The sequence below is a fragment of the Vulpes vulpes genome, chromosome 12, assembly GCF_048418805.1.
Source record: "Vulpes vulpes isolate BD-2025 chromosome 12, VulVul3, whole genome shotgun sequence".
Lineage (NCBI taxonomy): Eukaryota > Metazoa > Chordata > Mammalia > Carnivora > Canidae > Vulpes > Vulpes vulpes.
This window is the reverse complement of record NC_132791.1, coordinates 84,508,085-84,534,953: the sequence shown is the minus strand read 5'-3', so window position 1 is coordinate 84,534,953 and position 26,869 is coordinate 84,508,085. Positions and strand designations below refer to the sequence as shown.

At 39.6% G+C, this 26,869-nt stretch overlaps 1 protein-coding gene across 5 annotated transcripts in view; it reads right to left on the bottom strand.

Moving 5' to 3' along the window:
- KIF13A (kinesin family member 13A) overlaps positions 1-26,869 on the bottom strand; it is a 208,387-nt gene that overhangs the window by 79,269 nt on the left and 102,249 nt on the right. For all 5 annotated transcript variants that reach the window (XM_072729061.1, XM_072729060.1, XM_072729062.1 and 2 more), the window contains 5 exons: positions 22,332-22,392; positions 6,065-6,157; positions 5,029-5,209; positions 2,425-2,512; positions 150-284 (listed from right to left, as the gene is read on the bottom strand). In XM_072729061.1, coding sequence (XP_072585162.1) covers positions 150-284; positions 2,425-2,512; positions 5,029-5,209; positions 6,065-6,157; positions 22,332-22,392 — 558 coding nt within the window. The remainder of the gene's footprint in view (positions 1-149; positions 285-2,424; positions 2,513-5,028; positions 5,210-6,064; positions 6,158-22,331; positions 22,393-26,869) is intronic.

Below are 26,869 nucleotides of genomic sequence, written 5' to 3'. Positions count from 1 at the left end.
AAACAGAGTGATTTAAGTAAAGTAGCTTATTTAATAAGTTGCAAAGCCAGCATAAAATTCTCAGCAACCAAATCCAGCCATGAAATCCTTCACTCCTGCAGGACTTTTGCATTCTTTCACTGCCACCAGAGGCTCTCCGAGTCCCTCACCCCAGACTGCAGGTCATAAAGTGTCTGCGTGATTATGATGTTGAACACAGCATGGGAGCGGCTGCTTTCCTCATTCATGTTGGTTGCAGCTACTGTCCGAGACTTATTTCCCTCAGACATCAATGACTCAATATCCTAGAGGCAAAGCAGAAGGAACACATTATTGGACCAAACATAGGAATGCAGTCCTGCCCACCAGGTGTACGTGGTAATTACAATCCCTGGGACGCACCTGGCACCGCTCCTCTGTAAGAACCTGCTCCCTGACTGCCTTCCCTGAAGCGCAGGGTGAGCCTCCACCTCTCTCACCGCTTGCTAGAATAGGAAATGCTCCCCCCCACCACCATTCTGGCCATCCCGCAACTGTCCCCTTTCTCTGCTTAGCAGCTTTTTTTCCCTTTGCAAGTTCCTAGGAGAGAAAAGAGCTAATATTTCTGGAGCGCTCCAGATACTCAGTTAATGGTAGTGACCTTATGTTATTCTAAGTCTCCTGTGCTTAATGACTGCAGAGCTATCTACTGCTTGTTTTTTCTTTAAAGATTTTATTTATTTATTTATTCATGAGACAGAGAGAGAGACAGAGACAGAGACACAGGCAGAAGAAGCAGGCTCCATGTAGGGAGCCCGATGTGGGACTCGATCCCAGGACTCCAGGATCACACCCTGTGCCGAAGGCAGGCGCCAAACCGCTGAGTCACCCAGGCATCCTCTACTGCTTGTATATTATATGCCCCCTCCTCCAACACCGTGGCTCTCCAAGGACAGGGAATGCTCCTTACTCATCTTTGCACACCTGCCTTTGAACACCTGCCACCACAGGCTTTTTCTTACACAATGTTAGATGCATAAACTTTATCAAAGAAGTATTCTCCTGATGTGACCCACAGAACACTGACATTCATGGGGCTCAAGTAATTTCTCCCATATCCAGTAAGAGGCAGAGCTGGGATACGAATCACAAGCTCCTTGGCTCTTCCTTTTTTTTTTTTTTTAAAGATTGTATTTATTTATGATAGTCACAGAGAGAGAGAGAGAGAGAGAGAGAGAGGCAGAGACATAGGCAGAGGGAGAAGCAGGCTCCATGCAGGGAGCCCGACGTGGGATTCGATCCCAGGTCTCCAGGATCGCACCCCAGGCCAAAGGCAGGCGTTAAACCACTGCACCACTCAGGGATCCCTCCTTGGCTCTTCCTAATAAGTGACAGGGTGAGATGAACACTGACCCCAACACGCAGTGCTCACTTCGGCAGCACATATACTAACATTGACCCCAACACGCAGAGCTCTGAACCACGCACCTGAGCAAAGGTGCTGACTTTTAGCGGCTTTACACCAGAGAGGTTTCCATCCATTTCAGAATCTAGGTGCTTTTAAAATGATGGCTACACTCTATTTCTCTTTTGAGCAATACTAAAAATGTCCTCCTCTAAATGGCTGGAGGGAGTTAGCTCAGATTAATTTTCATCACTCTGAGTCTGAGGGAATGATGGGACGGCCACAAGCCCTGGACAGCAGAACGAGGCACAGGATTGCCTTTGCTCCCTCTTCTGTCAGCATTCCTCAGCAACACAGAGCAGCTGGTTTTAGGGGGTTTCCAAAGCAGTGACCATAGAAGTCACGGTAAAACATCAATGAGGGACACCTGGGTGGCTCAGTATTTGAGCCTTTGGCCCAGGGCATCCAGGGATCGAGTCCCACGTCGGGCTCCCTTCGAGGAGCCTGCCTCTCCCTCTGCCTGTGTCTCTGCCTCTCTCTGTGTGTCTCTCATGAATAAATAAAATCTTTACAAAAACACAAACATTAGGTCGAGGTATAGGAAGACATAAAAGGGAGTAGGAAAAGGAGAGCCAGTTAGTCAATGGCAAGAGAAACAATTCAGAAAAACAGAACGAGGAAGAGTGAAGAGTAATAGGAATGAGCACAGGGGACCCTGTCAGAGGGATGGGAATAAATGAATCACCCAACACTGCTTGTATGTGACCAGGTTTCTTTAGAAGGACATCACTGACAACTCTGGAGGAGAGTTTCAACTAGGCGGTATGAAAGAAAGTCTTCAGCAGTCACACTGCTGAGCCTCTCGGCCACACCGTGATGCCTTCACAACCACGCAGGCGGAAGCCCTTTTTTCCCCAGTGGGAGTTGTTGCTACTGGGTTTCTGAGACCATGCAAGGTACCAATATGCTGCAAAGCATTCACTTAAAAAATGCATTTGACATCACTTAAACGTTTCGATTTACTGCCAGCTTTTTAGTGACTTTTTTAAAATGACACTTACCTCAAAACTAGTGACAGCCAGCTGGGATAAACCATCTACATATGGTCCCAAAACTTTATGCTCTCGAACTTTAAGAGACTGTCTATTCCTTTGGGAGGAAGGAAAAAGGAATGCATGAATCAGACCCAACTGGGAAGCTTTCCCTTTTTTTTAACTACTCAGAAAAGAGGACTGCAATTTTTTAAATGATCAAAAAATATTCTAAAAGCTACTTTATTTGGATTAGGAAAACAGCATTCCTTATGAGGAATGTCTTTTATACTCTGGTTTCTATTTAAAGTAACTTACTATTTTAAAAATTCTATCTCTACTCCCAAACTAAACAGCTAGCACACAGAATATGAGGTTAGGCTAACATGCCTGCTTTAGTAGATGAACTTCAGTTTTACAAAGGAGGAAAAAGAAGAAAGCAAGCAAGAAAACAAAGCAAAGAACATGCCAGAATGGAATTTAACCTTAAGATTCGTTCATACATAAGCACATTCGCAGTTTTAGTAAATCATGTCTTAACGTTTTGATCAAGTAGTGAACAGTATTAAAGTGTTTTCATTTGCTTTTTAAAGGCTCCATTGATTTATGGTGCTTTTATGCTGACAATTTTATACAGAAAGTGATAGAGCAGTACAGCAGTTGTTTGCAGTTACTGACATTTATCCTATATTTAGAATTGGCTCTGCTGGTGAAGACTTTAAGACTTTTTTGAATTTTTAAATGGCAAACCTGGTTTGGGACCCATTTAAAGCTCATCACAGATATTTAGGATTAAAAGCAGATCTATATATATCATGAGCATATTGCATTTGTCACCTTTTTCATTGCCTCGGATATTAATCACCTTTCAAATCAAGTGTCAATGTTTGGCATCACTCAAGTGTGGAAAAAGGGGGCTAAGACTTACTGAGTACTTCCCAAAGTTGTGGCATTGTTCCCTAAGAACTTTTTAGTTATCCCATTTATTCTTATAGCAATCTATAAAATAGGTTTTACTACCTTTACAGATGAAGAATTCAATGTGACAATGAGTAATTCTGTGTACTCTCAATAGGGGCAGATCAAATGCACATCTTCAAAAAAGCTAGCAGGATGCACATGGATCTGAAACTCCACTCCACTCAGCTTGCACAACCAGAGATTCTTTAATGCTATTCTGGAGCACCCCATAAAGGCAAAGATTCAGTATCTTGTTGCCCACAAGTCCACCCTAGATGTATTCCCTAGAAACTCCTACAATTGCACTACAAGAGAAGTGTGCAAGAATGCTCAGAGCAGTGCTGTAGCAGTAAAAAGTGGAAACCACAAAAGTGACAAGAGATGAGACAGACTATCATCATACAATAAAACACTGAAGAGCAGGAAAAACAAATGCATTATTACTTCATCTATCAGAATGAATGTCTCATCAAGAGAAAAAGAGCAAGTCAACAAAGGACATATATACTATGATGTCACTTACACAAAGTTTAAAATTGTGCAAAATTATGTGTGAACTCTAAGGAGAATAAAGATAATGAGAAATATAAAATTCATAATTGTGGCTACCTTGGGGAGGGGTAAAGAATGGAATGGAATTCAAGAGAATCATACCAAGGCTTTAAAAATATTAGTCATGTTCCATTTATTAAGCCAAATGGTAAGAACAGTCAATTTTATTATTTTTTATATCTTACATGTATTATAAATGTTCTTTCATATGCAAATAGTTAATAACTTTAAAGTCAATATAAACATTTCCCATGATTTCTTCATTCCTTGTCACCTACAGTTCTGGTCTTATGATGATACCCTGGATTACACAGCTGCTAAAAGTGTTTAAAAATAATTCAGGATATGGAATTGTATTTAGAGAATGACCTCAACACACACACACACACCCCCAACAGACTTGAACCACAGGATCAAAATGGACAAAAGTATTAACAATGTTATTTTTGAGTGGTGGGATTATAGGTCATTTTTATTTCTTCTTATACTTTGCCTATTTTCTAAATTTTCCATGAGTATGTATTATTTTTAAACCAGCAAAAAAATTTTAATTAAAGAAAAAATGTAAACGGCCTTCTCTCTCTGTGAATCAAACTTACGTGGTTTTTATCACCTAGTTTTTAAAAAAATACCCACATTTGGGATTCCCCCTTGGTCCACTGAATCATGGGCTCTATGGGTGGGGCTCAGGCCAGCATATCCTTAAAAAGCCCCCCAACCATGATTCCAGTGCATGGCCCAGGAAGAGAATGGCTTTCTAGGCTGGGTTGTTTCAATCCTTGAAGCAGTTCCTTCCAATTTAGACTTGCTCCTTTCCAAAACAAATTGGAGGACCACTATGTCATTGTTAACTTAGTTTTTATGAACAAGCCATGGTCACAAAAATAATACCAATAGTAAAAACATCTTTTTAAATGGCATGCATATGCAACTTTATACACGAGTATAGGATAAACTACATGTACTGGGTCTACCAGCAGGCTCTGAGAAGCAGACAATTTCTCAGTGAATGCACTGAAGTTGGAGCAGTGACCAAATAAATCTACTTCCTTGCAGCTTTAATGTAAGGATCATTTACAATTATTACTCCCGTGACAAGCTTAATTTCAACCACTAACTTACCCTTTGGGATCTAAAAGATCTCGAACTTTCTCATTATAAATTTCCATATAGGATACTTCGACTTTGAAGGTCTGTGACTCATTCTGCTCTAGAGAGATCCTTTTAAATAAAGCACAGCAGAGCCTTGGAATAAGGCCCAGTTGCTCAGCACTGCCCATCATGGAGAAGGATTTTCCCGAACCTGAAGAAAAGCAAGCAGAAAGGAAGGACAACAGAGGGAGTGAAACATAATGCTGCCACATTATACATTTTCTACATTCATCCACCAGGGTCACAGAGCACAAGTGGCAAACTCAGCCCTCACGCCCATGTCTGTGGACAACCAAGCTACTCTTTCTATAACGTTCACCAATTCCAGCTGGACAGACAGATGCCTACAAATACAACCACTATAGATGTGCAAACCTGAAGTGTGTATAGCAAATATCAACTATACATTATCAAGTCATATCAAGTCACACTGACTGTACTTTACCCCCAAAATATATCATGTTTGTGAAAATGCTTTGATATGCATTCTCTTGTCTGAATCTCAGAGCTGTCCTGTGATGGGACAACAGGCAGTATTGCTATGACTTATTCTAACTTTCTTGCTGAGGCAGTGTTAAGGGCTAACCCCATAGTGAGCTTCTGTTCTGCATGTTCCATGCACCTGTCCCACAGTCTTGGTTTAATAATCTATCAACACTCTTGTATCCCAGGGAAGGTCCTTCATTCCACAGGATGATACAAAGAGTTGTTCTATAGCTTTTCACTATAACCTTGACACTGAGAAACTGGTAATTATTTTCTAGTTCAAATGCAGGTTAAAACTATAATTTAGGAAATGACAATAATTTGAAACTAGCTTTGGCTCAATTATTCAATTATCAAAAATTGTTGAACCTTCAAAAAGAGGGTTACTTTTGATCATCTAACTCAGTTAAACCCACAAAGTCAGAAGCATGTTTCCATCACTTTGCGAGTGTTTTCTATTTCTAGACCTTAAGACATGCGTATTTAATATCATTGACTATAACTAAAAGCAGCCACTTACCTGTCTGTCCATATGCAAAAATACAAGCATTATACCCTTGAAAGGCTTTTTCAAGAATTCCTTCCCCAAGGCACTTGAAAACCACTTCTTGACCTAAAAAACAAAACAAAAAATAAAAAACTTACAAAAGCAAAGAATGATTTTTCTTGACATACTTGGATTAATAACCGAGTCTCAGTTATTAACAACACTCTCTCAATCCAAAAAGATGTTAAAAGTGTACTGCTTGCTTACTACATGCAGGGCTATGTACTAAGAGCTCAGTTCCTAGATCAGTTCATGATTCCACCCATTCCTTCTCTCCCAGACATTTCTCTAGGCATTAAAGTTTCCTTTCCATGGTCAGTGGGCCATACAGAAGCATGGTTTAAATTCTGTTTAGCTTCTTCTCATGAGCTGTTATTAAAATATCATTAAACCTACATAGTCTTATCTCCTCATCTGGATTCTGATGAACCTTGTCAGATGCATCTTGGGATGGGTAAGCACCTAGCACAGTGCTAAATGCATGCCAAGTGCTGAGAAACTGTTCATTGCAGGTGGAAGTGATGTGTAGAGCACAGGCACCTCTCACCTGTGTTCCCATGGTTAGTTTGGGGACAAATTCTCTTCTGTGAGCCTGTCTACAGCTTACTGCAGCTCTTGGGAGTTTTCAGTCATGTACTATAGAGCCAGTAGCATCCGGCTGAAGAGTAAAGGTGTGAACTTTTTCTTTTTTTTTTTTTAGTCTCCACACCCAACACAGGGTCCAAACTCACAACCCTGAGATCAAGACCCAGCTGAGATCAAGAGTCACACACCCAACCGAGCCACCCAGCCGCCCCAGGCATGAAAATCTTTTTAAACAGTTAAGGTAGCACTGACTATCCTCTGAAATTCATGACTTTCTAACATTCACTCTCCCATCATTAAGAGAATTAAAATGATATTCTTCTTCCTCTGTGCTCTCATAGTCCCAAACATTCATGATTACAGTATTTGCCAAAACCACTGTATTCCCTCTCCCCTCCATTGGACCGAGAACCTCCTGATTGATGTCAGAGACTATAATTTATCTTTGTAATCCTAGGACCTAGCACAAAATATTTAATAAATGTTTGTTGAAAAAAGGAGTCCACTGAACCTTTTTATCTTACACAATTCCTTTTAGATTCAGAAATACAGCAACATAACACAAGCTTTCAGGTGTACTTCCTCCTTTATGCAAAGTTGGATCTGATTTTAGCAGTCTCTTGTTACACTTGGACATCTGGCTACACAATGGGATTCTTAAAAATGTGTAAACGCAAAACAAATGATGTCTTCAACCATTAGAAGTTGGCAAAAAATAAAATTTTGGCAACAATATAGCTGGACTGAGGAAATATGGGTATTTTTATAATCTGCTGCTGGGTTGCACACTCTAAGAAAACCTGACAGAACCTATAAGAGAGAATATGTCTATACTCTGACCCACTATGAGGCACCTACCCTAGAGACGCTTTCACAAGGGACTCCTGTAACAGAATGCTCATGGCAGCATTATTTTGATTCTCTAAGTTGGATTCAAGTTAAATGCCCATTCGTAAGGGAGTAGAGAAGAAAAATGTGATTACTTTGCATTTTTTCCATTTACTTTTTATTTTTAAAAATATTTTATTTAAGGCATCCCAGGTGGCTCAGCGGTTTAGCGCTGCCTTCAGCCCAGGGCCTGATCCTGGAGACCCAGGTTTGAGTCCCACGTCGGGCTCCCTGTGTGGAGCCTGCTTCTCCCCCTATGCCTGTGTCTCTGCTGCTCTTTCTTTCTCTCTCTCTGTATCTCTCATTAATAAATAAAATCCTTTAAAAAAATAAATAAATAAAATAAAAATATTTTATTTAAATTCAATTTGCCAATATTAAACACCCAGTGCTCATCTCAAGTGCCCTCCTTAGTGCCTGTCACCAGTTACCCCACCTCCCTACCCTCCACCCTTCCTGCAACCCTTTGTTCCCAGAGTTAGGAGTCTCTCATAGTTTGTCTTCCTTTCTAATTTTTCCCCACTCAGTTTCCCTCTTTTCCCTTATACCATGTGACTACTTTGTATGTTAGAATATCACCAACCATGTAAAAACTAACCCCAAATAGAACACACCTGCGTGTCTAAACAATGCTAAAATTCAAAAACATTGCTAAAAAAAAAAAATTGCTGAGTCTGACAAAAGTCACATTCAAATACATATACATATATACATTTAATGTAAAAAACTTATGCCGAGACAGACCAAGTGATAAGCACTAAAATTAAAAAATAAATTAGAAGAAAAATATCAGATTTATATAACCTTATTTCTCTAATTTTGACTTCTAACATCTAGCATAGAGCCTGCTACCTAAAAGGTATTCAAAACATGTTAGTGTAATATGTGATTTTTTAAAAGGGTATAATCACTCCCAAATATACAGGTTTGTTGTGAAGACTAAAGATGTGTGTGTGCACAAACATATATGCATTCTGAAAAATACTAAGCTAATGCCAAAATTATAATCCACTACATCAATATTTTTTCTTGTATGTTTCCTCAAAGGATCTTCCTTATTCCTTGTACTTCCCCGTGCCAAAAAGCAGGCCTTAAATCTGGAGCAGAGCCCTGCAGTGTAGAATATAGGGAGTTAAACACAGCCTGTGCTTAGGCTTGTGAGAATCGACCATGGTCCTCAGCCAGATCCAAGTGCCACGCGCAGGCTCTGGTCAACCAGCCTCTCAGGAAGGGGGTGAGGGTGGAGACAAGATGCTTTAAGACTTGGCCAGGTCAAACATCCTGCCCGTAATTCATGATTTCAACTCATATTTAGTAACTTGGAAAAACAACAACAACAACAACAACAACAAGTGCTTGAGTTGATTGAAGGACTCAACTGCAGGGAGCACTGTGGTCAGCTGACCATGGCCATGCAAGGGCCTGTGGCCACTTAGTTAGGAACCTTTCTCTTCCTGTGTTAGGTAGTGAGATCCAATACTTCTAGCTTCTGCTCCTGAAGCTGAGTAGGATGGAAGTATGAAGAATTATTTTTTCCATGTTCTTTTTTTTAAAGATTTATTTGAGAAAGAGAGAGAGAAAGTGAGTAGAGGGAAAGGCAGAGGGAGAGACTCTCCAAGCAGACTCCCTGCTAAGAGTGGAGCCCAATGCAAGGCTCGATCTCACAACCCTGAGTATCACGACCTGAGCCAAAACCAAGAGTGAGATGCTCAACCAACTGAGCCACCCAGGCACTACTCCATATTCTTTTAGAAGCAAATCACAATGTTTTCTTTTCCTTGGTACAAATGGATTTTTAAACTAAAGATCACTGGTCAAAAACACCAAGAATGAATGCTACAAAGCTAAATGAAATAGGTTTATAAAAAAAAAAAAGAAAAAAGAAATAGGTTTATGACAATGTCAAGTGAAAAAAAAAACACAAATAATCCAGGATATGTATACTAACATTGCACAAAAAATAAACCAAATGATTAAAGAATTCTCCAGGATATAAAAATACATGAATAAACTGGTTTTACCTATGTCTAAATTGCTACAAATACTAAAGAGGATATGAATTAACCTTTGACATTTGTATACTTTTATTATTTATGTGACTAAAAAGAAGGGAATTAATTTTTATCAACTGCCCAATTAGCAAATGCACTCTACATATTTTGTATCATTGAATCCTGCAGTCCCCAGGGCCAGTAGGTATGGATTGAGATCTATAAGGAGGCTGGGCTCTAGAGGGGAGTCATTTGCCCAAGATCATACCAATAGTGAGTGGCAGGTCCCGGGTCTGTTTGTACTGACTCTTGAACGTTAAAGCAGATGCTCATCCACCATTGGTGACTCACATTACACGACACCAGGAATCAGTTACTCCTACCTCTGGTCTCCATGGTTTTGTTTAGTTTTTGTTTTTGTTTTAATAAACTTTAGAACTTACAGTACCCTATTTTTTTCTATTTATCCTCTACCACTGGATTGTGAGTTTCTTTTTTTTAAAGATTTTACTTATTTGTTCATTTGAAAGAGTTCACACATGCAGGGGACGGGGCAGAGGGAGAGGAAAAGAGACAGACTCTCCAGCAGGTTCCACACTTAGCATGGAGCCCAATGTGGGGCTGGATCTCACAACCCTGAGATCATGACCTGAACCGAAATCAAGAGTTGGATGCCCAGGCGTCCTGTGAGCTCCTTTGAAAATGGGTTCTTTTTCATCTTAGCAGAGTCCCTGGCACACAGTAGGCACTCTGATTTCCTGAGTTATTCCTATGTTGACAAAGCTGTCCTCAGATGAAAGAATATTTAATTGGGGGGGGGGGCATTCCTCATTAGTGAGTGCGGAGGCATCAAAATACTGTTTGTTGAACTTAAAAAGAAACATCTGGGGTACCTGGTTGGCTCAGTCGGTGAAGCATGCAACTCTTGATCTTGGGGTTTTGAGTTCAAGTCCCATGTTGGGTGTAGAAAAAACTTAAAAATAAAAATCTTTTATAAAAAAGATTCAATTGCTTTAGGGTTTATACTTGATCAAGTATGACTCTTTTTGAAATTTTAATGAGCCTCTAAAGACTACAGTATCCTTGGTTAAATAAGGCACCAGGGATAGAAGTGAATAGAGGTGTTAACATAATATATCTACTAACTGAATAATTTTGATAAAAATTACAGATTATGCTTTCCCTGGCACCCATAGTAACCTCCTGGACATTCAAACAAAATATATGAGACAGAAAAAAACAAACTAGTCTCTCTGATTTCCATTATATATATTATATATAGGCATATGCTCTTCAAAAAGTCAAGTTTTCTTAGATACTTACAGTTATGCTTGACAGAACACATTTCAGATTTATTATATTTAATGAAGTTTTAGTAGGAAAGGAACACATTCTGGGAAATACAAAATAGAATATGAAAAAGTAGAGAACAATTTTACTGTATTTGTGGAAAGAATTCATCTCCTTTCCATCCTTAAATAAACTATCTTGAAGCACAATTTATAAAAGGATGAACAAAAAGAACTACCGTTAAGTTCATGTATCTTTACAATTCTATGCAAGATTGGATTCTAGAGAGACTGCAATACATTTTATCACTATGGCTTCATGTCTCACGGGAAATTTATTCTCTTTTAAGACAAGAAATAATGAACACTTTGCCACCCCTACAAAGTTATGTCAACATTAATATTTTTTATAGCTGCTTAGCTTTCCATTGTGTGTTTAACTGATGCAATCGGTTCCCTATTATGGATATTTAGATTATTTCCTTTTTCTTTACAATATTTATCCTTACATATTTATCCCCGAGCACTTTTCTATTTTTTTTACCGAGAAAAACTCCAAAAATCCAAATTACTATGTCCTCTAGCAATGCACTCTCAACAACACAGCTATTATCATTTTTTGTCTAAACTCAAATTTTCCTTTCCTTTGTTGATTGTCCACATTGTACTTATTCTTTAGTGAACTGATTATTTGGGTCCTATGTTTCTTTTTACAAATAAATTGATTTAGTCATTGATTTCTTTACTTAAAAATGCTCATCATATATACATATATAATAGTATTATATATATTTGTATTATATACATATATATTTTTAAAGATTTATTTATTTATATAAGTAATCTCTACACACAATATGGGGCTCAAACTCATAATCCCGAGATCAAGAGTCATGTGCTCTCTGGACTGAGCCAGCCAGGCACCTCCAAAATGTTCATCATATATTAAGGATATTAACCTTTGATCTATTATACTTTGTAAATACTGCTTCCTACTCTGTCATTTACTTTTTAGTCTCATGTTGGTTTTTGTCATACAAAAGCTTTTGGTTGTCCATATTCAAATCTTTCATCTTTTCCTTTGTGATTTTTTTCCCTCAGTCTATGTTATGCTTCCAAAATCTTTTTGTATTGTTATTACCACAAATTATATAGGGATTCATCTGTCTTTTCTTCTAGTTCTGTTGTTTTTGGTTTTGTTTTTTTGCAGTTTTATTTTCAAACCTGAACTCTGCTCCTTACCAGCTGTGACCTTGGTCAAGGTCTGGGTTTCTTCATCAGTAAATAACGAATAATAACTACTACCTTACTGGGTTGCTGGTATGATTTTTTTAACAAGGCAAGACAGGTAAAGAGCTTACCACAGTGCCTGGCCACAATCTAGAATATATTTTAGTTAATATCCATTATCAATATCTTCCCTTAAATCTTTAATCAACTATAATTAATTTTGCCATAAAGAAGGAGGTAAACATAGAATTATTTTTTCTTAAAGTAGTTCCTTTGTCTTTGCAACAATTCTGTCAGGTAATCCAATTTCAAAGATAAAAGAAAAGACAGCTATTCTTAGAAAAAAAATTTTTAAGGGCAGCCCGGGTGGCTCAGCAGTTTAGGGCCGCCTTCAGCCCAGGGCATGATCCTGGAGACCCGGGATCGAGTCCCACGTCGGGCTCCCTGTGTGGAGCCTGCTTCTCCCTCAGCTTGTGTCTCTGCTTCTCTCTCTCCGTGTCTCTCTTGAATAAATAAATAAAATCTTAAAAAAAAAAAAATTTTTTTAAAGGAATCACCTACTGCTGTTTCTCTAGATCCCCTAGTTCTCACTTTTAAAATTCTACTGACCAAATATAATGGTGGAGTATTCTAATACAGGAAAGAGAGAAAGAGAGAGAGCCAGTATATGGTGGTGGGGTGTTATGTTTTGTATGTATTGGGGTATGTGCGTGTGTACACGTATGTATGTGTGTGTTGGGTATATATGGGGTTATATGTGTGTTGGGTATATGTGTATATGTGTGTGTATTGGGGGTGTATGTGTGGTGCATGTGTATTGGGTTGTGTGGGGGCATGTATAGGGATATATATGTATATGCATGTATGCTGTGGTATATGGATGTGTGTGTGTGTTGGGGGTACATGTGTGTCTGTGCACGTGTGTGTGTATGTGTGTTACATTGGGACATACGAGGAGAGGAAAAAAGAAAGGTATTATTTGGGACAGGATAGGTCAACTTATACTGTTCAGTGAAGGAAAAATATGTACTTTTCTAACATTATCTCAGTAGGGTATAGGGGATAAAAACCAACATAATATATCCTATCAATAAAACTATGGATAGAAACATACTCTATAGATTCCTCTTTATTTTTCTAATCTAGTAACTTTTGAGCTGTATGACTCCTGGGCTGTGGTTATATTTGATCAATGCTTCGGTCTGGTAATTTTCAAGGGCATGACTGGTATGGTAGGAAACAACTGTCAACCAAAGCCTAAGAATGCACTGTGGACTCTATACAGCCTCCTGTCTTCCTCAACATAATCAGTTCTTCATCAAACACAAACGAAGGCTATAGTTAATTGTGATAGAGAGAGAATATTAAATATCAAAGACCCTTCTACAGTCTGTTAAGGAGAGTCTGGTTGATCCAAAAGACTGAAGGTTTCCTACTTTGTTCTTTCCATCCTTTAAACACAGACGTCCCCTTTTTCAGCACAGGAAAAAAAAAGAACCGACTTGCCAACTGCTTTTTGAAGCTCACTATACAAAAAACAGGAGTACTGATGCTGGATGGTGGGAATCCGAGAATCCATAAAAGACACAGTATTTTGACCTACAGGTCTCCTGACCATACCTCACCCTCAAATAGAACAAAGCTCTGTCTAGGGGAATGCACACCAGCCCATATGGGAAAGTTCAGAAGTCCTGTGGGAAGCAGGAGGATCTATGAGTATTTGTGACTATCCCAGACAAACCGAGCAAAGCCACAGTACTGTTAAACCCAAGAGGCTTGTGGCTTTTTAGCAGGACCAATGCCAGAGAGGAGGTGGCCCTTTTACAGATGTCAGCTCCACGTGCCTGGTGCAGGGTATCCTCAGGGCAAACCTCCCTCAGTTGTTAACAGCCATGATCAAGAAGATGTCAATTTCCTCTGTGGGGTTTATGCTTAAAACCTCCTATAATGATATGGACAAGTCTTAAAACACAGGCATGCTCATAGCAATCTGTAACACAGTATCACAAAAGCAGAGAGGACTCCTATTTGGAACTTCTGCAACCAAGGTTATACACCTGACCCACTCAACCCTAAGTCACATATATAATACAGATCTGAGTCTCCACAAATATGCATAATTTGTCCCTATTGGGGATCACAGTTGTGATCAAAGCTGTCACATGTGTGCATTGGGAACCGAGTAACCAAGGTAATCCCCTCTCTATAGAAGAGTCCTGATAGCAAAGCACAGAAGACCAACTAGAGTTGAAGAGAAAAATGCACACACCATTCATATGCCTAACACCTGACTACCAAAGAGGCACAGAGTCAGTTACAGTGAGCTACGTTCTTAGAAATGGGAGAACCAAATGGGAGGGCATAACCCTTGTCATATTTACAATCTGCATTAAACAAGGCAGTCAAATATAGATCATGGCCGAATAAAACAATAAGTATGGCAATTAGGAGGCTAGACAAGACATACGCATGGAATATTTCTCATTTTTCTAAGGCAGGAACATGGAAAAGCATTCAAGATTTCAACACGACATATTTTTTATCAGTGTAAACAGAATCTCCTGATTCTTTCTTTCCTGTCTTTTCTCTTTGGAGTGAAAAAAAAAAAAAAAAGCTCATATTTGTGATGTGGAACTCCTAGGCCTGCTTGTTTGTGAGGATGTTTTTCCACCTCTAAGGAGGGCTGACAGCCACAGCGATTTTGATGAGTCTGGGCTTGGCAGGTGGCCCAGGTCCAAATCAGAGCACCTGGACAAGTGCAAGACCAGACAGGTCTTCTCCACACATCCATGCAGTGGGGAGAAATGCCTAACCTGGACCAGGCTTCAGCAATCCCTCTCCCAAATAGGGCAACTGAGAAACTACCCCATGTAGTAAAGTTAAACCTGGTTTAAGCTCAATGACCAAAAACTACAGAGTTCAGATTTTTAAAAATGAAGGCCTTAAGGACTGACCCGGTGACAGTAGATTTAAGTTTTAATCAACTACAGAAGTTTGCCATTAACGAGCTTGGTAAAAGGATCCTGAGAAACTGGGCCATGAGGGTAAAGGGAGAGCATGGGGCTATTTTCCATAGCGGCGTCCAAGGGTGATCAGCATTGCGGTGCCTGGGAGTCTTGCTTGCAGCATGGCACGGGGTGACTCACCCAGATGGACGTTTCCACCCCAGCAACAGCACTGGGACAAGTCATGAGCTGGTAGTGAAACTTGGCTCCTTTTTTTGCTGGCAAGTAAGGTGGCTGACTCACCAAGGCGAGGGTCAGATATTGGTGCCCAGGATGGAGGAAACAAAGGAGCCACCTTACCTGTGAAAACTGTCTGATAGAGGATGTATTTTGAGCTATTCTGTAGGAGTTTTCACATAAAGCATCTACTGAGAAAGTGTCTTCATTTCTGTCTGGTATGTTCTCTGAGGTACTGGAACACACCAAACCCAACATCCCCTCTGGACTGTGGGGAACACAGTATTTACAGCACACGAGGAGAGACTAAAACAAAGCCCAAACCAAACACAGACATTCGGGCCTCTGGAGAACATCTAACCTAATGCTATTAGAACGGTTCCTGGCCGGGTTCCAAGCCAGAGCACTGTAACGTAATTGCCGAACACGGCCACATTTTGGGGTGGCAGAGAAGATGGGACAGCCTGAATTGCAGGAGAATTCATGCCATCTTCATGCGTGTCACTGCTTAAAACCCACATTTACAACTGCTTTTCAGCTTTCTCCCTGGTAGCAGTTTCTTTATCTGTAAAATGGGGACAGTAGTCGTTTCTATGTGATCAGGTGATTGACAATTAAATAACCTACTGCAGTAAAGGGAAGAGCACAGTGCTGGGGACCTACTGCTCCCAGTATATTGTCTACTGTGATTCTTATTTAGCTCTACATACCCTTCATTAAGTTACATGATGTCTCTGGGTGCCAATAAATAAAGAACAGATGGGGATGATGGGAAGAAAAGCCTGTATGAAGGGGGGCTGGATGGGATTAAAAAATGGGAGTAGAGGGGTGCCTGGCTGGCTCTGCTGGTAGAGGATGGCACTATTGATCTCAGGGTCATGAGTTCAAACCCCACATTGGGCATGAAGCCTACCTATTTTTTAAAAACTATAAGTAGAGGCAAGAAAAAAGAGCAGTCTGCACACACACATACACATCCATACATATATACACACACACTAACACCCATTTACACACACCCATATTCACACACACAAGCACACGTACATATACACACTTATAGTCAAATATACACACGCTCACAACATACAGACACATATATATACATACTTATATATACATTCACACACATTTACAAACACTCTCTCTTTAAAAAAAGGTGGGGGGCAGCCCTGGTGGCTCAGCCGTTTAGCACCGCCTTCAGCCCAGGGTACGATCCTGGAGACCCGGGATCAAGTCCCATGTCGGGCTCCCTGCAAGGAGCCTGCTTCTCCCTCTGCATGTGTCTCCACCTCTCTCTCTCTCTGTCTCTCATGAATAAATAAATAAAATCCTAAAAAAAAAAAAAAACTAACAATATTAGCTTAGCTCATTTATCTCAGAAAAGTTTTTCTCATCAGTAAAGCTGGCCTAACCAAGAAAAAAGTCAAGGTTCCTCTATGACCTCACTGGGGAAGGAAACGTCTGTGTGGACCGCAGTGATGTGAACTGAAACAGTCTCAATGTGGGCACCTGGCACACTTTACCAAACACAAATACAATCCCACCAGGAGTAAAATATAAAGTAAACATTAAAGATTCTTGTGATACAAAAAAAAAAATTTTTTTTTAACCGACCTCCACTCTTACCCAATTTTCGGAATTCACCGACATTCTCTTCTATCTGTAAAATAACAGAGGCATGACCACTGCGCCCTAAATCACTCCAGCTGGTAGGCCATGCTCTGGACTCCCACCAGCTGAGTTATGTTCTCACAAAGGGTCAGCTGTGTTTGCTCCTACACTGGTTTATGTCAATTGTACTTCTCTGTAATTACATAATTTAATTAACAAATGTAAAAAGACAGTTGCTGATTCTAAGAAAATAAAGTTGGGTGCTTAGGGAACAACCTGAGAAGGCTTAGTCACTAGAAGAATTATCAAATTTGGTATGGGGTAAGACAATTTTCAAAAGACTATATAAAAGAAAAAGTCTAAAAGAATCCTGCATTCAGACTGTTTCATAAGTGTTTTAGAATATAAATTTTGATACACAAAAGTTTTGTCTTGTTACTATTCTCGCTTCAGTTAAACAGTGTGAAAGAGAAATCATTTCTACCTCTGGACACATAAAATGTCCCATCATGGGAACAGAATCAAACACGGCTGCTTTCCCCACAGCAATAGCTCACGGCTCGGATGCACACAGCACAAAGCTACGCTAGCAGAACAAGAATCAGACATATAACCTTTCTCCTGACCTGCGGGGCATTAACAATGCCTGAAAACACATGGCTTCAGCAAGTTTGAGCAATATGCCATATGGTGAGAATTGTTATATAATTTCTAAGTCAATAGCTTAGAAGCTCTGAGCCTGGAAATGTTCATGTCCCCATCGATTCCCAGATACGCCACTGCCAGACTGTTTTTTGGGGGGTTTTTGTTTGTTTGTTTGTTTTATTTTAAATATATATATATATATATATATATATATATGTATATATATATATTTTTTTAGTAATATCTATGCCCAACATGGGGGCTGGAACTTACAACCTAGAGATCAAGAGTCGTATGCTCTACTGGCTGAGCCAGTCAGGTGCCTGCGCCTCACCAGACTGGTTTTTATTTCTGGCATCAAGATTTATAGAAAAATAGGTTTGTGAAAGATATTCCCCCACTAGGATGAAAACTGACACCAAGGGGACTGGAAATCAGTTATTTACCAACGTGGCACCTTTTAGGCAGTGATAAATCATGGCCTGATTCATTAACAAGAAGGCGTTAATTACAATTGGTAGTGACTGAACCATTTACAAAAGCCTATGACACTCTCAAGTGATGTCAGTATACACTATAATAACTTTATCCTAAACATGGATCTACGTCTACATGCATGTACATATGGGGTGAAGAGTGGGGGAATATACGAGCTTATGTAGAAATATGCGAAGCTTTGAGTATCTAATTTTGCGGGTTGTTTTTTTTCTTCATCCTGGCACAAGCATTTTTGCTTTAAAGACTCAGAATTATCCACCAGACAAGCATTATTATGCCTACCTAACCCAAAGGTTATATATAATAAGAGATAATACAGTTAAAGTGTAAAACATCTCAAAGCCTGATTCAATGCAATTCAAACAGCTTAACAAACAAGTCTTTGACTTGCCTCTGAAAAGTCCACTGCAACAGCTGTGTGGCCAGCATAAAATGTCTGATTCATGTTTTATCAGTGAGCCAGAGGGGATCTGAGATCATCCTAGGCCACAGCTCCTCCTTCCACAGATGAGGAAACAGATCCCCAAAGGTGAGCAGCTGGTGGCAAAACCAAGTCTCATCAATTCCAGTACCATCCATTCTCTTTCCACAGGGCTGACGCTACTATCCTCAAAACTGCCACAATGTGACCACAATAAAGACGATAATAAATATAAAGTGAAATTGTCCTATGTGCCAAATATTGGTTTTTGTATTTTCTGTGACCAGGTCACTTGGTCCTCAAATCATCCCTATAAGGAGGGAATGATTATCATCCTCATCTTAACATTTGATGAAAGAAAAGTGCAGTGAGATTCAGTGGGCCATGCCTTACATCGGTAGAAGGTGGTGAGGCCAGGATTAGAAGCTGGGCAGTCAGGCATAGGACCCCACATTCTCCCTCCCAGCACTCCAACAGCCTGCTGCCATGCCATTATGCCCTCTATGGACTTGTGTATTTCTATGTCGGAGAGCCTAAGAATGAAAGGTGCCATGGTCACTTTTAACAAAGAGTAAAAGAGAACATTCTGACCATCCCACATGAAACTCAGCGCTCCTGCCTCTCTTTGCCGTCTCAAACCCTGTGCTTTCAATTCGTTCTCTCTTCCCTACCCCTCCTTCCCTCTGCCCCCCAAGTTTTGAGAGCTGCCTTGAGAGCTCTTCATCAGTATCAATGATGCCATTATTCATTGAGCCTGACAAATAGGTCGGTTTCAGGAAATCCATGCTTCCCCTTCTACATTTTCTCTATTTCCCATCAGAGAATGAAGGCTTCTATCTTAATGTTTCTATTCACCATTAAGAAGAAATTGCTATTTCTTTTTTAATGAAGAGAAAGGAAATCAAGTTAGTATGAAACCAATAAACTAATCTACCAGTAATGTATTTAGTAGGCAGATTGTTTATAATGAATGCAAACAAACCTGAGACAACAGCTAGCAAGAATCTTACTTTTTGCTAAGGTGGTCACGGGATTTGTACAATAATAGGGCGATCTGAAGAATTAGAGAATTTCTCTCCGCATTTTATACGTAGACATTGCTCTAGGAGCTGAGAGAGTGCTGTATTTCAGGGATGAATGGAATGCATTATTTGATGTGATCAGGCAAACTAAAAGTAGCTTAAAAATCATTTTGATCTTTTTAAAAATTTCTGAGCAGACTGATTTGTAAGGCAGAGCTCCAGAAATCTTTAGTTTCACATGTAAGTTTTATTATTATTTGTACTTAATAAAGTTATTTCCTCCTTAAAAAAAAAAAAAAGTTTATCCTGGGTGCCTGTGGTTCAGTTGGTTAAGCATCTGCCTTCCGCTCAAGTCATGATCCTGGAGTCCTGGGATTGAGCCCCGTGCCAGGCTCCCTGCTCACCAGGCACTCTGCTTCTCCCTCTCCCCCTCCCTCTGTGCTCTCTCTCTCTCTCAAATAAATAAATAAATAAATAAAACCTTTTTAAAAAAGAAGTTTGTCCTATGTTCAAGGATATGAGCGATATATTGCAGAAGGCTCAAATGGTCTCTGTGGGCAATAAGGGAGGATATGATTCTAGAAGACACGACAAAGGATAACCACCCTTAAACATTATTTTAACCACATCACTGCAACAGCTCCTGTATTGCACCATTATCAGTCAACCAATAATCAGTCTAAACTAAACTCAGTTTAGACTTCAGAATTTCCTATTAACTAGCCTCACTGCAAGTACAAAAGGCTTCCCACTGCTTCCCCCCACAACACACCTTCCTGCTAAGGCAGGTGCTACACAGCACGCTCACTCCCACTTCTGCAGCTTCGCTTATGGAAAAGCCAAATGAGGTGTCGCTTCCAGTGCACCTTCCATTAGCGCACAAAGTTAGCGATTTAACCCTTACAACAACACTTAAGACAGGAAACATTGCCATGTTTCCGATTTTACAGAAGAGAAACGGTAGCTCAGAGAGATTACGGAAGAGAACCAAGGAAGGGATCCCTGAGATTTAAACCCAGGGCTGACATCGAAGTCCATGTTGGTTCTCCCATCTAGAAACCCTCTTGGCTGGCTTTTACTACACCTACGCTTTGTTTTCACGCCTGGTTTAAGTTTCTTGTCCCCTGTGGTGCCTTCCCAGGTAATATGTTCGGCCCTTTCAGATTTTGCCCCTCCTTGAGTTTTCTCCAGCCCCTGAAATCTGTAAGACAGTTTAACTAAATACTATCCTAAAATGTTTCCTGTTGGAGGTAATACACTCTTTTGCTTTCCACTTAATTTTGTGATTTCTCAAGGGCTTTCTGAGGCTGCACACACCGAAGGGATTTCACGAGAACTTCAAAACTGTTTTGAGACCTACCGGCTCCCTGGGTTATATAAAACGAATGACGCATGAGGCAGGGGGCGCAGGATGGGTGGTTGGGAGTCATGGAGCAGAGGGTGAGAAAAATATTATATATTAAAAAAATATAATAAAGGACCCTACATGTTGTCCAAGGAATATAAATTTTCCTCTACAAGTGGTAAAGAGTCCTTGAAAGCATTTCAAAACTGCACAAGAAGAGCTAAATCAGGAAGATCTATCTGGCTATATCTTGAATAACATCAGCTGAACAAAGAGTGGGCTTTGGATAGCCATGGCATTTATTTCTGTTACAGTAGGAAATGTTTTACTTCTGTAGTTTATTTAAATCCAAAAGCACACACCCAACACAAAAATACACACTGTGCAAACACTCAAAGCAGACTGTTTTAGACTCTGTAGAATATATTGTCTGAAGTCCTAATAAACCAATAAAAAGACAAATAAATTACAACCAACATTATGAAGTACTTACTCACTTCAATGAAATACCATTTGCCAAAGGTGTAGTAGTGATGTCTAGAAAGAAAGGCTAATTTACCCACGGTGAGCCCTATTTCCAGACTATTAATTTTTTTAAAAACTTTAAATTGAGTGATTTCTCAACGAGTTTGCTTTATGCGGCAAGGAAAAGGCTGTCATGAAACAAAATTCCCTACAAGCAAGTGATTTCCTTTTGCCTGCTAGTCCTGTAAAACCTGCATCGTCTCCATATTCCTCACTATTCTTCTTTTTAAAAAGCAAATGAGACAGTCATTCAGCTGACGTTCTTCTAAGTCAAAACGAGGAGAAAACAATCATTAAGACTATCTAAGGAAATCAGAACAATCAAAATGTAGGACTCAAACTTCCTCCACTAACACATATGCTTCCCTCCTGAGCTGAAGCAATTGTGACGGACTCCTTGGAAGAGCCAATTCTCACCAAATAATAAAATCAGTAGTCATCTGTGTTTGAGGGAATAGGGGTGAAATGTCTCAAGGAAGGAACACTAGTGAAATTGGGGCCGGGAACTCATGCTTCCCTGTGGAATGTGTAGTTCATATCACCAGTGACCATCAGAACACTCAGGCCATGAGTGGGTCCTGGAAACAAACACCATGTGTGCTTTGCTTCTATCAACGGAGCATGCATTCCCTAAACGTTGGCAAGAAGGAAAGATATTGCACATTAAAACTCTCCTTCATGTGATAATCACAACAGCTACCATTTCTGGCTTGAGGCAGTGCCCCGTTATTTCTAATTGTTGGAACATCTCTGAAGATACTACCACCCTCTTTGCAGGGAAAGACCCTAACACTTAAAAATAAACAAACCCATCCATGACTTCTTAGCAAGTTAGTGGCATAGCCAGATCCTGAAATCAAATCTTGTTGACTTCAAAGTCCACATACTAGAATTGGAAAGAATGAGTGTGAATTTTATGGGAAAAACGGAACTCCAGAATAAAGAAAACAGACGAAGAAGAAGCCTGAGGCCCAAAAATCAAGTGAAGAGAGGGAGCCAACTCACCAGCATATTTTGTAGTATTAGATTCATCCATGGACCAGAAGCAATAATCAAAGGCAAATACCTGAAAGAACAAAATATTAAAAATAAATTAACTTCTCTCAGTAAATCAGACTGAAAAAAAAAAAGATTTGCTGATAAATATGAAGGTTCCTGTTACTGTCTGATTAGGAAAAAAAAACACTATAGGTTTGATGTTTTGTTACTTCTAAAGATTCTTTCGAGCTAAACTGATAGTTATCTTTTTTTTTTTTTAAGATTTTATTTATTCATTCATGAGAGACACAGAGAGAGAGACAGGCAGAGACATAGGCAGAGGGAGAAGCAGGCTCCATGCAGGGAGCCCGATGTGGAACTCGATCCGGGACCATGGGATCACGCCCTGAGCCAAAGGCAGATGCTCAACCGCTGAGCCACCCAGGGGTCCCCAACTGATAGTTATCTTACTGTTAGAGTCATTTGCATATGAAAAATGCTATTTATCCAGAACACAAATGAGATTTCTTAACCAAAAAAATATTCTTTTTTTTTCCAAAAAAATATTCTTAATGGCACTTTAGTAAAGAAAAAAATAACAACAATGACTTCTCATCCAAGTAGACAGTTCCCCCATCTGCTGAAGCAAGCCCTTGGCTGGATTTTCACAGCTTTTCAAGTAACATGAAAGTGATAAACTTGTGTTTGAATCAGCCTTTCTAGTTTTCCATGAATCAGTTCTTCTAGCTTACCGTTTTATAGCCAGAGTTCCAAACTTCCCACATTCCCACCTTGGACTCCCTTCCCTCTCTGTTTCAGCATGTCATCTGGGGCCAAGTCTTGTTAATAAACCAATAACCCACACTTGCGTGCATTTTCTGTAGTTATGGAATGACCACTATGTATTGGAAACGCCAACGTACAGTGCATTGGGATTCTCATCCAATCATTGCTTCCATGCATAGGACTACCACTCATGTTCCAGCCATCATTACCAAATGCACAGGACAATGTTCCCCAAAGTCTGCTCCAAGAAACGGTAGTTTCAGGAGCTATTCCATGAAAAATGATTAAACTGTGTTGGCAATGGTGTACATTTTACCTTGTTTGAGATCCTCAATGTGATTCTCAATATTAAAGGCTCTGAAAGTTTATCCAGCAAAGAAATCCATTTAATTACTTAACTTTTTTATTTTCCAATTCATTTTAGTGAAGAGACTCTTTAGTAACATGTATTAACATACTCTGAAACTACTGTTTCTTAGCATACCCTTTAGCAAACTCTGGCTCAGAGGACTCAGCAGCCACTCTCCTGGGCTCCCTGATACAACCTTCTCTCCTGGCAGTCCAAGCAACAAATTATAGACCTCCCACAGACAGGAACCCTCTAGTGCTTAATGATTTCCTTGGGATTGTAAGCATTGTGCAAACAGAACCCAAACTCTTTGACCTGGCATTTGAGCTGGCCACAATGAGGCATTTCCAGCCCCTGCCCCCTCGCTTCCTTACACTTCTGAATTTGTCTGTACCTTGGAATTGGTAAGAACGATTCCACCTAAAAAGAAAAAAAAAAAAAAAACGATTCCACCTGTCTTGTTCTCCTTTTCATTTACACCTGTCAAAATGCTTCCTATTTCTTAAGGTCTAGTTAGACACATTTTCCTTCTAGGAAACATTTCTTGGTTAAATCCAAAGGAGTTATCTCTTTTCTCTGAAATCTTATAGTGCCGCTTAATCTTTTTTTGTGTGACTCTTATACTAGTGATCTGTTTTCCATTTTTCATGTATACGATCTGTGCATGTGTTTATCTCCACTGGTAGTTTAAGTTCCTTGAAGATAGGAACCCATACCCAATTCATGCTTCTATCCTACAGTGTTCACAGGAGTTATTTATAATTATTTACTGAATGATTAATGGTACTGAGACACTGCAATAAGGCAGGTACTTTCTAAATCATAAAAAGATCAAGTTATGCTCTGCATAGTTTCAGCACTGCATGCACTCTCATGCTGTTACAACCCATTCAGGAACATACGATGTACACAGCTTACATCATCAATCTCAAATCCAAATTCAATTTTGTGACTTATACACACTTATTTGCTCTGGTCTTAGAGTAACCAAGGTTAAAACGAACAGTAGTTTCAGTCAATAGAGTGTGTTGGGATATTTACTGCATTTCAGGACTCTTCTGATGACTCAAGAGACCACACAGGCGAAATACAGTTAATCTTCCTGCCTCTAGGCAGGACTGACTTCAATACTTTTCCTGTGACATGATGATCCGTCTTGTTTTTAAACATTTCCAGAAAAGGAGATTCCACAATCTCCCTTTAATGGCATCTTATAACACGTAACTTCCATTCTCAGGTCATTTTTCCCTTCCTTTTGACCTAAGTCAACTCAACTCTCCTGGCTTTAAATAGCCAAGAGAGGCTTTTTTCCAATTTTTTATGTATTGTCATGGTTTTCCTCCAGAGTTTCAATGAATTCCTTAGTCGTTGCTAATATAACGAAATAATCATTTATTCTCCATATGTTGATTTTTCATTCCTACCTAAAAACTTACTTTTAACCATTTGCTTGCCCCTGGGGCAAGAAAGCCACGGAGTAACATGCACAGTAACGCTACTTGAAATAAAATGAAGTCCTCTCCAAATTTTGAGGGTCCACCTCTCAGTAACAGTCATTACATATTCTGTGCCAACTTCTATCTCTAGCAGTTAATAAAGTCCAATTTTGCTCATAAAAAGATTTAAAATATTTTAGGAGGCAAGTGCCTCCTAAAATTCAGACAAATGTTAAAATTCTGCAGAAAAGTTTTAAAATTAAGAAACAAACAAAAACAAAGAAAACCCTGCAGAGGAGAAAAGGCCTGTGACAGTACTGGTGGATATGACTGCTTTTCACTTACCAAATATTGAACTTTCCTTGACCCGAATCATATCTCAAATTTCACCACCTTTGATCACAGGCATTTTTAAAAATATATTTTATTTATTCATTCATGATAGACACACAGAGAGGCAGAGACAAAGGCAGAGGGAGAAGCAGGCTCCATGCAGGGAGCCCAATTTGGGACTTGATCCCAGGACTCCAGGATCACGTCCTGGGCTGAAGGTGGTGCTAAAACACTGAGCCACCCAGGGATCCCCTGATCGTAGGCATTTTTGAATGGCCATCCCTCAAACCATGGAGTGTAGATTATTACTTTATTAAATATTTATCATTAAGAACATTGAAGTCCAGACGCCTGATGATTTCCCTAAAACTCAAAGCACGTGAACAGAAAAATTCTTGTTATAATTGTTTCCTCTAACACAGGCTACAAGTGACCTTCCTTCCATGAAATTCTACTGACTTTGTAGCTCCTGTGGCACGGTTCACACGTGGTTCTATTTTATGCCTCAGTTCTTCTGTGTGGGTCTTACTTCCACTTTAAACGATGAGCTCGTTATGGACAAGGGCTGGTCTCATGAACCTCATAGTGCCTGGCTCAGGGTCCCATACAGAGCAGCCACTGTATGTAGCATTTTCTCAGTAAATAAACATAATACCAGGAAAAGGAGTTGGAATACAGACATGAACACAAAACAGATGTGAGAACTGGTAAGAATAAGCAGAAGTTCAACTGTAAGGTATATGTTTAGGTATTTCATTACTTTCATATGTTTTCTTTCCCTTTTTTTAAAGCATGCACAAGCAGCGGGGGTGGGGGGTGGGGAGGGAGAGAGAGAGAGAGAGAGAGAGAGAGAGAGAGAGAGAGAGAGAGAGAGAATATCTCAAGCAGACTCCTCGCTGAGTGCAGAGCCCAACGTTGATCCCACAACTCTTGAGATTGTGACCCGAGAAGAAATCAAGAGTCAGACGCTTAACCAACAAAGCCACCCACACATACTTTCTATCCATGTTTTTAAACTTGGGTCCTTCAATGGTCAAATACAAATTTGGTCACGAGATGAGCAGAGTCCACTTTGGCTCCATTGTTCTGTGGTTTAGGTGGATAACAAGTATGGCCACGTCGTGTATCATTTGTAGCTTACACAGAGATTAGAAAAATTGTTTGTTGTTAGAACAGTTACTTCTTATGATTGTTACTAAAACAGTTTCAAGGGTATTCAAAATAATTTGTTTTATGTAGCCTAATCAATTATCTTGCAATCTCATTAGTCCTAAAAATTAACGATCCTTTTCATGGCCAAATTTAATTATAATTTAATCACAAGAGGTTCGTAACAAAAGGGGACATGATTTTCTTTGGCCTTTGAGAAGTTTTGATTTTCCAATACAAAAAACCACTGACACTTCAAAAGAGGTAACAAAACCATTTTCTTGAGAGCTATTCCTTGGAAAATGAGCACTTCAAATTTAAAAAGAAAAATCATTTTTTCAAAGCCATCACATTATATTAGAGAAATGTGTTATTTAAGACTTTGAACTCATTTCATTAAAATTCCTAAATGCTTAGTTCATTTATTCATTATGAAGTTACTACCATCCCAACTGGAGTGAGGGGATGGGGAACATCTTAATGCATACAACTGACTAAAACAATAAAGTAAA